Source organism: Thamnophis elegans, chromosome 10 (assembly GCF_009769535.1).
Source record: "Thamnophis elegans isolate rThaEle1 chromosome 10, rThaEle1.pri, whole genome shotgun sequence".
In the NCBI taxonomy this organism is placed as follows: domain Eukaryota; kingdom Metazoa; phylum Chordata; class Lepidosauria; order Squamata; family Colubridae; genus Thamnophis; species Thamnophis elegans.
In genome coordinates this window covers 54,133,943-54,146,796 of record NC_045550.1, presented here as the reverse complement: position 1 = coordinate 54,146,796, position 12,854 = coordinate 54,133,943, and the positions used below count along the sequence as shown (strand labels likewise).

Here is a 12,854-nt window from a genome sequence, read left to right as displayed (position 1 = left end):
AGGGACCTTCAGAAGGCTTCCCCGAAGCCCCCAGAGGACTGAAAAGGACCCTATGAGCAAACCGGAAGTCACTTAAGCAAACTGGAAGTTCAGAAAAGGACTTCCGGTTTGCTCATAGGGGCGGTTTAAGCCCTCTGGAGGCTTCAGGAACCTTCAGGACTTCCGGTTTGCTCATAGGGGCAGTTTAATCCCTCCAGAGACTTCAGGGACCTTCAGGAGGCTTCCCTGAAGACTCCGGAGGGCTTAAACCGACCATACGAGCAACCTGGAAGTCCTTTCCTGAACTTCCAGTTTGCCCATAGGGCCATTTTTTTTTTTGCGCTCCAGAGGCTTTAGGGAAGCTCCTGAAGCCTCCGGGTGGGGGGGCTCTTTTCGCCCTCCCCGGGCTCCTATAAAGCCCCTGGAGCCTGGGGAGGGCGAAAAATGGCTTTAAAAACGGCTGAACTCAGCTGGCCAGCACGCGCATGAGTGCTGGCCAGCTGACAGGGCAACGCCTCGCGTGCCCTGACAAATGGCTCAGCGTGCCACAGGTTCGTCATCCCGGCCCTATACCATTTCAGACAAATGGTTGTCCAATCTCTTCTTTAAAACGTCCAGTGTTGGAACATTCACAACTTCAGGAGGCAAGTCGTTTCACTGGTTCATTGTTCTGTTTTACTTCAACTGAAACTTTCGATGGTTTTCACTGTAGAAGCATTATAATAATGATTGCATACTGTTTCGTCATTTGCATCTAGGTATAATGTGAGCTGTGGTAAGAAATTTGGATTATATTCATCAGACAAGAGCAGCCGTTGGAGCCGTAGTCCAGATAACCCAGCTCTTGGGCGGCGAGGGCGGCGTCCCAGTGGCTCTGATGGAGCTCCAAGGGAACACTTCCTTCGACAGGTCTGTAGAATACTAATTGAACTCCACGGTGTCCTTTTAACAAGAGTCGCAAAGGAAAATGGTTATACTGTGGTTTGTCTGTACTGCATTTTCCAGCTACCAATTACTTATCCATCTGCAGAAGAAGACTTGGCCTCTCAGGAAGACAGCGTGCCAGTTGCCATGACCACTCGCCTGCGAAGGCAAAGCGAGAGAGAAAGGGAGCGGGAACTTAGGGAACTGAGAATTCGGAAAACAGCCGACAACATGGATTTGTCGCCAGCCATGCAGTCGGTCCCATCGGGGTGGACCGTCGAAGATGTCTGGGCCTTCATCCGCTCATTACCTGGTACGCAGCAGAAATCTGTTTCAATTTGTGAAGACAGGCTCGCTGGGAGGGGAAGACGGGTAGTCCTCGACTTATGACCCGCCTTTGAGCCCAAAATTTTTGTTGCTAAGTGAAATGTTTGTTTAATGCATTTTGCCCCAATTTACGTGCCACAGTTGTTAAGTGAATCCCTGCAGTTGCTAAGTTAGTAACACGGTTGTTAAATTAATCTGGCTTCCCCATTGGCTCTGCTTGAAAAGAGGTCGCAAAAGGGGATCACACTACCGCAAGACACTGCAACCGCCATAAATACAAGTCAATGGCCAAGCATCTGAATTTTGATCATGTGTCCATGGGGGTGCTATAGCAGTCATAAGTGTTGGTGGAAAAAAACAGTCATAAGTCACTTTTTTCAAGGCTGTTGTAACAGTTCACTAAATGAACTGTTGTAAGCCGAGGACTACCTGTATATGAGGTCCATACTTCGTTGCAAAAACGTTGGGGAAATTTTGGGATGCACCGCCTATTGCATGTGATATATCTAGAATTTACTTTCAGAATATTTTGAGAAGACTTGCTTGTGTGTGAAAACTCTTTTTCTGGTTCTTTTCCCAGATTCCACAAGAATAATTTGAATGTGTGACAGGTGACATAACAGGATGGCAGACTGTCTGTATCTTCTGCATTCTGTCATAACTCATCTGCCATATAGTAAGGCTATCAAAAATCCTGGAATGTATTCCAACACCATTTTATTTTAAAAGAATGAGTCCGTGGTCCATGTGAAGCCTAATGGGGGTTGCACATTCATATAGGGTGTTCGTTTTCATTTAATAATTTATAATAACAAAACTCTTTGTTAAAGCTTAGAAGCACAAAGATGAAAAACTAATGCAAGCTAAGAAGAATATAAGAAGGAAAAGAAAAAGTATAGAGGAAATGTATATATTATATTTATATATAAGCATTCATTGTTCCTGAGGTTAGTGGTTTTCTTTGCAGCACACAAGGTTCTGAATTTTTTTAAAGTAAATACTAGGTAGATCTACAGCGTTTGATAATCAGCAGGAAATGCTGTATTTTTCAGAGTATAAGATGCACCTTTTTCCCTCAAAAAAGGGGCTGAAAATCTGGGTGCATCTTATACACTGAATATAGCATTTTTTGCCTCCTGGAACACCGCCCCATTCACCAAAATGGCCATGCATAGTTTATAGGAAGTTTTCAGAGAGCTCCTGGGGCTGGGGAGGGCAGAAATGAGCAAAAAACTGACCATTTTTTGCTCAATTTTCCCCCCTCCCAGCCCCCAGGAGCAGTCTATAAGCTTCCTAAGGGCTATCCATGACCTTTTTTTGACAAAAAATGGGCCCATTTATGCGAAAAACAGGCCATTTTTTTTGCTAGCTTCCCCCCCCTCCCCCGGAGCACTCTACAAGCCTCCTAAGGACTATTCATGCCCCTTTTTTGGGGGGGGGGGGAGAAACGGCCTGTTTTCGTGAAGACGCATCAAGATTTTGAAGAGGTAAATTTTTTTTTTAAGTTTGTGCACTCTCCAGACCTCCCAAGCCCTCTGCACGCCTCAATTTTTTGTGAAAAACGGGGTATGCAGAGAGTTTGAGGCGCCTGCAAAGTGTTTCTGGGGGGCTGGAAAGGGCAAAAATGAGCAAAAAATGGCCTGTTTTTTGCTTGTTTTGCCCTCCCCCCAGCCCCCAGGAGCACTTTTCAGGCCTCCCAAATCCTCTCCACGTCTATTTTTGTGAAGCGGGTGGGTTTTTCAGAAGGCAAAACATGCTGTATTCAATGTATAAGACGCACCCAGATTTTCAGCCTCTTTGGGGGGGAGGTGCATCTTATACTCCAAAAAATGCAGTAAATTTCCATTGCAGTACTGTGCACTATCTAATAGCATATAATAGGAAGATAAAACGTTATGATATAAACAAACATATGTCAGTATTTCCCCACCTTCCTCTACTTAAGTTTCCATCCTTCCAAGATCAGTAAAATGAGGACCCGTATGGTTGGGAGCCATATGTTGACTCTGTAAACTGCTTAGACACGGGCTGTCAAGCACTATAAAGCGGTATATAAGTGCTAATGCTACTAAACATTCCAAATAATATCTTGGTGCTTCTTGATGGAAGTTGCAAAATGGTTCTGCGCCAATATCTCTTGGGATCTTATCCAGAATTTCTCGCCACCTTGAAAAGCCCCAGGTGACACAGTTATAAAGGATATCCTCTGGTCCCTCATTTCAAGGCATCCCTGCCTTCCATTCTTAGTAATGTTTGTTATCTATTGCAGGTTGTCAAGATATTGCTGATGAATTTCGAGCCCAAGAGATTGATGGGCAGGCTCTTCTCTTATTAAAAGAGGATCATCTCATGAGTGCGATGAATATTAAGCTAGGACCTGCACTAAAAATCTGTGCACGGATCAACTCTCTGAAGGAATTGTAGTGGAAAACCAAGGTTTAAACCACAGTTTTAAATTGACTTGTAAAGTAATAAGCCAACATCTCAGTGTTCGATGCAATGATTACTGCTTTGCTTTGCTAAGCCTTTTTTTTTCCACATAAAAACTGTCGGAGGAACATTTTTAATATGAACTTTCAAAACTTTCCAGCTATTCAGGAAGCATAAGCTGTGCTGGTTTTAAAAAAAAAAAAATTAGTCAAAACCTGAGTGAGGTAGAGTCAGTGGGAAGCTCTAAGAATTGTATGTAAAATGTTATGGGTGATGCTTATTCCAAAAAAAAAAAAAGGCAATTACAATAATTAAGCTTCTTTTGAATATATAACCTTGATTACAGTTTTACATTATGTTTCTATACACTTTTTTTTTCCTTTATAGAAAGCTTTTACAAATACGGATTAACAGAAGAGTCCACAGAGTTTGTGGAAGCATTGACTATGGTAAAATGCTATGCATTTAATTGTGCTCATTGGATTTCAGTTAATCTTGAGCCTATGGTTTGAAGAGAACCTGTAGTTCACCTTCTCTTCTCCCTTAATCCTACAGCTCAAACCACCACGATACCATTTCCTTTAAGCGTGGAAGCTTTTCTGTAAACATGTGTCATATTTTGGGAATCCCGCAAACCTTCCACCATTACCATAGACACTTAGATCTTAACAGATCACATGTGCCCTCCTTGCCAGTTTAAGCAGAACCCCCATCAATGTTTAGATTCCCCCCTTAGTCAATGGGGAGGTATGACTAGGTGGAGCTTCATAGTGAGTATGATGCATGCAGCAGTATAGCTGCAGGACACGGTTAACAAAAGCACATACACTATCTCTTTGTATGATGCTGTGTGTTGAAGAGGGCATTATGTTACTGTCTTTTTGCCTTTGCTGCTGGTTCGTGTAGACCAAAGGAGTTGACACTCATCTGTCCAATCCCTAGAGTAGAGGCACCTCTTCATCCGAATGCTATTGTGCAGCTCTGTTAGAGTAGTTTTTAAAGAAGTAAAATGGCTACCATGCTTTGTTTCCATCTGTCTTTTGTGCCTTCCTTCCTTCCTTCCTTCCTTCCTTCCTTCCTTCCTTCCTTCCTTCCTTCCTTCCTTCCTTCCTTGAATGCTGTTAGGGATGTTATTGGAAGAAGCACAGGTTGAAATTACATTGGTTTCAGCTCTTAGCGTTTTCTCACAACCCAGTGTTATCTGCAGAAACTGGTCACCATCACTGTGACGAGGATCCTAAATCAATGGCACCAAAGTATTATTAGCAAGTGGTCAGGTGTTTGCCCTCTGCGTCTGCTTAATATTTTGCACTATAAACCAAAAGATCTTGTTGCCATGATAGGGCTTGATCAGCCATGCACACCAATGATTTTTCTTGGGTAAGATAACACTTGAGAAGGGTGACCTTTATGGTAGAAAAGAAGTTCCTTGTAGCAGATTTCTTCCAATTCAGAACTCTCCAGGGAACTACAGTTCCCATCAGCCCTAACTAGGGATGACCAGGTGAGGGGAAGCCTCTATATAATTGAATGTAAATCTTCCAGAAGGTCTCATAAGGTCTGTATTCATTTCTGACACAGGTAGACTTCAGTATAATACAATTAATACAGATTTGTTTCTTGGGAAGAACTTGAAAGCTACTGTAGTTAATTCCTCAGTACTAGCAAAGATACCTGGTTATGGTTATTCCACTGAAAGAATCTTTCAAAATAGATAAAGGGTGATTTTTCATTTATTTCCTTCCTGCCTATTGGAGGTCCTAAAATTGTGAAACTGGAAGACTTCCCAAAATCAGTCTGGATGGGGAGCAAATAATCACTCTGCTCACACGTCTTTCACTGACTGATAGAAGGTCACTCATTAAGAACTATATGGGTATCATCCTGGTGATAAATAGTATTACAGTTATAAATCTCAAAAAAAATTTCTTTATTTGATTAGAGAATTATTAGAAAAAATGCTTATTACCTCGATTGATTGACAGTTATTTAGAGCTAGCAAGAGCACTTAAGCCTTAAACAGCATTTTACTGATTCCATATCTGGTATTTTGGAATACTTTCAGAAGGATTCCTAGCTGTTTACATATTGACAGATTAATATTGAAGGTTATTGGAAGCTCAAAGCAATCTGTATAACAAGAAAATTAATTGCTATTGTTAAAACATGTCCATGTGGGGTGGGGATCAAATATATTATTGCATTATTCTCCAATTCTCAACTTTTACTATGATTACATTATTTATACAGCAAGGCCTTGTGGCTATGTAGCAAAAATCTGACAATTTGTTTTCAGCCAAGCAAAGATTATGAGCAACTATTGGAAATAAAGGTAGCTTTGTGAAGGGAACTTACGCCAAAGCAGAATTACAAATTTGGCCCCATTTGTTGAACTTCCAAACAAAAATAGCCACTTTGGTCCCATTCACTTTAAAGAATTTAAGAGTGGGGTCCTCTAAAGGACTAAATTAGAGAGTACACACATGCTGATTTATAAATCACTTTTAGCACACGATTTACATTTTACTGAGTTGAATATCGGGTTGATTTAGTTTTGTGAGCGACTTTTCTTTGAATGTTTATATTTTAAATATGTAAATGCTACAGCATTTTAATTTTTTTTTGCATATTCTGTAGTTGTCGGCAGAGCACAATTTCATATTCATAGTAGTATGATAAGTATTATATATTTTAACCCAAATGCACACTTGATTTTCATTAGCTGCACAATGTTATAACCTTTACAGTAATTTTACAAAGAGGATTATGGTATTACTCTTCTGTAGTCAGTAGTAGTATTGTTTCTCTGAAGAATGCAGGATATGATGAGAAGCACAAAGGATTCTGTCCTGAGGGGGGAAAAACAGATTTTGTTCTAGCTTAATCCCCAGGAAAAGAATTTGACAGATTGCAGATAACTGCTGAAAGAACACCGAAGCATTACTATCCGGGTGATTGGCATATCTAAATCTGGATAATTTGACAGGCATGGGTCCTTCCTCTTGCGTTGAGGAGGTGGTAAACATTTTTGTCAAATTGAATTGTCAGGCTACTGAGGACCCCACAGGTCGTCCTCAACTTAAAACCATCAACGGCACTGGGGGGGGGGAGTGACTTATGACCCATTTTTACCATTACGACTGTCGCAATATCCCCATGGTCATGTGATCATCAGACCCTAAGTAACCGGCATGTATTTGTGGCACTTGTAATGTCTTGGGGTCACGTGATGACCTTTTGCAACCTTCTGAAAAGCAAAATTAATGGGGAAGCCAGATTCATTTAACAGCCATGTTGCTGTTTAACCACTGCAGTCATCCAGTTAACAACTTTGTCCAAATAGGTCATAACAGATGACAAATTTGGCAGTTAATGATTGTCTTGATGAGCAACACAAATTTGGGGCTCAGCTGTGGTCATAAGTCAAGGACTATCTGTGTTTGCATACAATCCTTTCCCCCTCCGCTTGCCATCCATGGGGAGGGAATAGTCTTGTAGCTAAAAAAATAATAATAATAATTCCAGTCCCATTTCCCCCTGCATGCAGAGTTTAGCCCTGAGTTAGTAAAAGGGCAGAATGTGCTGTCCTCTGTCTAGGCAGCTTCCTGCTTGGGAAGGACTTGTTTTGAAGAAAGCTTTTTGGATTGCCTCCAATTAGAATGCTTTTGTGTTTGCTTTGAGCATTTTTCACTGCAATTTCCGTGGGTGCTGATGTTGGAGGCTGCATGGAAATAATTGTGCGAGTTGAATTCCCTGTGACTTGTCTGAACACAGTCAACAGTGAGAGCCCTTATTTGGAAGGTTTATCCATTTTCTTTAGGCAATTTGTCAAATAAAAAGCAAGAGGTTAATTGCAGGAGGGAACATTTTAGAAGATTTTGTCTGAGGGATATTTTTCCCCCCTTCTTTTTCTAGCAATGTCCTATTTCTTAAGTTCATTTCATGATTCGCCAGCAGAGTCTCCCCCTAAAAAGTGCACCAAGTGATCATTAGTAATTTTTGTTTTATTTTGGCAAATTGGGGCTGTTGCTATAGGTGTCTGCAGAATATCTCCCGGGGCGCAAGGGTTGTTGTATCAGAGTTGCCTCATCCGAGTTGTTGCATCCCACGACAAAAACGTCTGAATGTATACAAGACACTGAATTCTGTTGCTAGTTTTTCTAATTCTACTTTAGTTCTTAGGATCCCCTGAAAAGTTGTTTGTAATAGTTCAGGGACCATTTAGAAAATAATAGTAGTGTTGTTTACTACTTGTAGTAGTATGGCAAGGGATGAGGGGGGAAAGATGAGTTTCCCTGACTGGCATAACACCTGTCCACTAAAGCCAAACATAGCTGCATCTCATAGACTTGAACAGAGCACAGATAGAAAACTTCCCGGCTTCTGCGGCTTCTTTTCAGGCTGCAGTTTTTCGTGGAAAGGAATACATTGCAGACAGTCCTCAACTTACAACCAGTCACTTAGCAGTGGTCATTACAACAGATCTCCCTGGAGATACTTCACCATCTGGATTCGAAGTTTTGATGGTGAGGTTATCCCTTCTGTATCCCATGACCATGATTGCATTTTGGGTGCAATCGGATGGGGCACTTTTACCGCTATTTACAGTATCGCCCTGTCCCATCACTGCATTTTACAGTAATTTTGCTGAAAACCGGCATTTCCAGCCAAACCAAGCAGTGTTTCGCTTAATGATTAATGTGGCTTAACAACCGTGGCAGCCATTGAAGTGCAGCAGCTGCTTAATAGTCATCGCAAAAGAAAAAAGGTCCTAAAAAAATTGGTCATGAGGGCGAACCTGATTTACAAAAACATGTGTTAGACGACCTTCACAGGCAGGAACCATGACTGCTGTAACTTGAGGACTACCTAGGCAGTGTGTATTTTGAATGGGGTACAGTGTTTCCAAAGGGGGCCCAATAAAGCAGATAAACCTTTGCAGTTTGGTGGTCCGGCTGGAGGGGGAGGGGAACTGGGCCGGTGAGAGGTGGGACAGCTTGGCCCAATTTGCACAAGCAGCAGGCAAGCGAGCGTGCGCAAGAGTGCCCACTGGCCCACTGCTTGTGCAAGTTGAGTTGCGCATGCAGCCCTGCCACTTGTGCAGCCCAATCCCAAATAGGTCACAGCCCATTAGTGGATCACAGCCCAGGAGCTGGGGATCCCTGTGATAAAGTAAATCCTGGTTACAATTGCTTCACTCTTTTTGAACAGGATTGTGAAAACCAGTTTTTAAAGTGTACTTTCCTTGTAGAATGAAAATCCTTGTGTACATATATATATATATATATTTAAACAAAGAAACAGATCCTTTAATATCTTCTTTGCAAATAAGCCTGATAAGAGTTAACTGCACAAAAATGCAAACCTTATACAATAGAAGGTAGTAAGACCTCGATTTAATGGACTGTTCCTATTGCAGGTAGTCCTCAGACTTACAAACAATTCAGTTAGTGACCATTCAAAATTACAACAGCACTGGAAAAAGGGACTTATGACCGTTTTCACATTTAACGACCGTCGAAGGTTTCCCCATGGTCCGATGATCAAATTCAGATACTTGGCAACTGACTCATATTTATGACAATTACTGTGTCCCAAGGTCATCTGATCCCTTTTTGTGACCTCTTTACAAGCAAAGTCCATAATGGGGAAGCCAGGTTTACTTAACAACCTTGGCACTAACTTAACTGCAGTGATGCACTTAACAACTGTGGCAAGAAAGGTTGTAAAGTGGGGCAAAACTCACTTAACAAATGTCTTGCTTAACAACACAAATTTTGGACTCAATTGTGATTGTAAGTCAAGGACTACCTGCATTTGGGGAGCGGCACACATCCATTTAGGATCTTGCCTGCTATATATAAAGTCCATTAAATAGAAGTCTATTAAACCCGGGGTCTCCAACCTTGGTAACTTTAAGCCTGGCGGACTTCATCTCGTTCAACAAAGTTGAAATCCACCAGGCTTAAAGCTGCCAGGAGACCTCTGTATTAAACAGAGACTTCACTGTACGTTCTTCCTAGAATATTTGTATGATAGTTTCCTTTTGTAAAATTTCGCAGCATTTCGCCGTTTCTTATTCTGAAATATTTCTAAGTATTTTTGCTTTCCTTACTGAATGTGTTACTATTTTGTGTCAGTCATGACAAGCTTGATAATGGTTGCAATCATGGAAAGAAACTAGATAGAGGAAAGATGGAGGCACTTTCTTGTTATGGCCCTGGAGGGTCTAACAAGTAAAATGATACGTGACTAATGACTTGCAATAATGACAGGCCTTAAAAAGGTTTCGTGTAAGACAGTGTTTCTGAGCCCTGTCAACCTGACGATGTGTGGGCCCAGAATTCCTCAGCCATCATGCTGTGTGTGGGGAATTCTGGGAATTGAAGTCCACACATCTTCAATTTGGCAGCAGTGTAAGATGTAAGAGTTCCATAAATTGTCCCCTACCTTTTAATACCATTTAGTTCTGTGATTTCAGCTAGTGATTTAAGACATAAGCTGTTTCAGAAACGATAGTAAAAGCACTTAATTCGAGGAGGCAGAGAGGAGCCCGTGAACTTCTTCTCATCCCTTACAAACAATGATTTATCAAGTCAGGTTCATTATATCCTTATTTTGTTATCAAGGTCTAAAGCTATTTTCCAGCTTAATAAAAAAACTGGGCATCTGTATCTGGAATCTGGATGGTTAAAGAAAGAAAGAAAGAAAGAAAGAAAAATCAGCTATTATTTATATTAAGAGAAGTTTGATCTACATAACATTTGATAAATTTCATGCTTTTGGAGTACCTTTGTAATATAGTTTTTTTCATAAGGGTTCATTTGATAAATATTTAAACCACTTTGAAGATTGTCCAATTTATGAAGTTTATTAAGAACTGTGCCCTGCGAAAGAGGACAAGTTCAACTGACCTGTAACCTTAAATGTTTGTAAAAGTTTATTGTCTCTGATTTTGTAAAATTAGTATTTTGTATTCCCTTTTCTCTGTTCATAAAACAAGAATATAGGGACCAGCAAAATGGACAAAGTTACAGTTTGTTGCAACAAAAGGTATTTATACCGCCCTTTGTACTGCACTGGTTTTTGGAAAGCTATTTAAGTATGTCATGTTTGACTTTATTTGCTTCCAAGTTATTCTTGACAATATGTTCTTTTTTTTTGTTTGTTTGTTTCTGGGGTCACTCTGCCCTCTTCAGTACTGTGTTTACCTGAAAGGAAAATTTGCCTGATTTTAATTTTCCTCCTAAAAACAGAGTAGGTGATTGTGCTGTCCCACTCACTCACGCACATAACTGTGGTTTAGTGGGTTTATTAATATTCTCCTGCAACTCCCTTCACCAAAAACCCAGAATTGTCCTAATTAAGTCCAGCCACACGCAGACCAATGGTAGCCCACAGAGTAATGGCCAATGAGGCCACAAGGCACTTGAAAGTTTTCCAATCAAAATAAACCCACCTGACAAATTTAAATCCACAATACGAGAGGGATCACGAGGCAGGAAAAGTCCAGCGTTCACAAGGCACGATCCAAGTCAAAGCAAGGCAAGGAATCACAACGACCAGATTACACACAGCTGGGAAATGAACGCATTGTTCCCAGCATCATTTCCACCTACCTGTTGTGCTAAATAGCCAGCTTCTGGTGCGGCCCATCAAGAAGGACGAGGCTTCCTCCTCACGAGTAACGTGGCTGGCCTTCGCTGCTCCTTGCCTTTTCTCTGCCCTAATGTGTTCTTGGATCAATTTCAGCAGTGAGTTCCTCTTCCTCATTCCTGATAGGCTCCAGCTGCATGCTTTCTCCACCTGAAGCCTCTGGGCTGTCCTGCTGCAGCTGCTTTGAATCAACTCCCTCTCAGACAGTTGCTTGGAGCCATTAACCAACTCAGACGTGCCTGGAACTGGTTCATCTTCCTCCAAGCTGACATAAGGAGACATAACTGGGGAACCGTCTGAGGGAATCATCGCAGTAATGTATAACAATTTCAGCCTTGGCAACTTCCACATGAAACCCAATTCAGGATATTTCCTACTTTCAAATCCGTGAGTTTGACTATTTGTACATGTGTGTCCATATATGTATGTATATATGTATGTACGGTACTCGGAAGTCACGCTCCAGCAAAAGACAGAAAAATAAATTGATATTGAATTAATAGCTGTAGATTAAGATTATATGGAAGTACATTTATAAATTCAATTGATCCCCAATCTAACTAAACCAATTACTCATATATCCACGCAAGTACACAGAGGCAAGGATGCAAAACAGTTTTCCCCCCCTTTTCCATCAGAAACAGCAAGATATAGGAGCTTCGGAAAGGGGTGTTCAGAACGGCAAAAGCAGCATTGCTGCATTGTGATGCCAGCCTGGTCACTTGTGATTGTGCGCACACCCAAAAAGAAGCAGAGCATGCGATACTGCAACCCTTTTTTGTCATTCCAGGAAAAGCAGTGAGGACCTGCGATGCCAATGAGGCAGTAAATGGGGTGAAGCTATACATCCAGAAGTGGGGTGAGGGGAGCAGGGGGATGAAACACGCATGACATCATCAACCAAATGCTGCGGCTTTAACATACTTGCGTGAGATATGAGGACACAAATATATAATGACCACTTTCAACGGTGACACCAGTTTGCTACAAAGGGTATTGGGTGAGCAAAAAGGACACTGGGAAATATGGGAAGACAAAGGTGGGAACCATGTTGGATGGATAGGGAGCAAATACTATATCTGCCCAGGGTAGGGATGTCCGATTAAATTCAACCTGGCAAGCAATAAGCAATGTGCAAGGTTATTTTAATTTCAAAGCAGCCCTGTAGGCCAGTGGTTCCCAAACGTGGCAACTTTAAGACTTGTGGACTTCAACTCCCAGAATTCTGGAGAATTCTGGGAGTTGAAGTCCACAAGTCTTAAAGTTGCCAAGTTTGGGAACCACTGCTGTAGGCCTCAGACCTATCCAGTAGCCCCTTTCCAACAGTATCATCTATTCATAGCTAATTTATGGTGAAGTCCCTTCCTCCCCAGCCATACTCACAGTGACAATTTATATGGGGAAAATCTCTTTCCTATCAGATAAATGCAGTATATGAAGAAGCAAATAAAGAGAGGAATCTGTGTTAGGAATGAGCTCATCTGTGAGAATGAGCGAGTACTGAGGGTATTTCCAAATAAACTAATATGAGATTATAA

At 41.4% G+C, this 12,854-nt stretch overlaps 1 protein-coding gene across 7 annotated transcripts in view; it reads left to right on the top strand.

The window, feature by feature from the left end:
• Window positions 1-9,008, top strand: part of PHC3 (polyhomeotic homolog 3) — a 58,055-nt gene extending 49,047 nt beyond the window's left edge. For 6 of the 7 annotated variants that reach the window (XM_032225136.1, XM_032225139.1, XM_032225138.1 and 3 more), the window contains 3 exons: window positions 738-888; window positions 985-1,216; window positions 3,500-9,008. In XM_032225136.1, the coding sequence (XP_032081027.1) occupies window positions 738-888; window positions 985-1,216; window positions 3,500-3,654 (538 nt within the window). In that variant the 3' untranslated portion in view covers window positions 3,655-9,008. Of the gene's footprint in view, window positions 1-737; window positions 889-984; window positions 1,217-3,499 lie in introns of those variants that run through there. The other variant, XM_032225140.1, reaches the window with a different exon arrangement.
• Window positions 9,009-12,854: the final 3,846 nt, after the last annotated feature.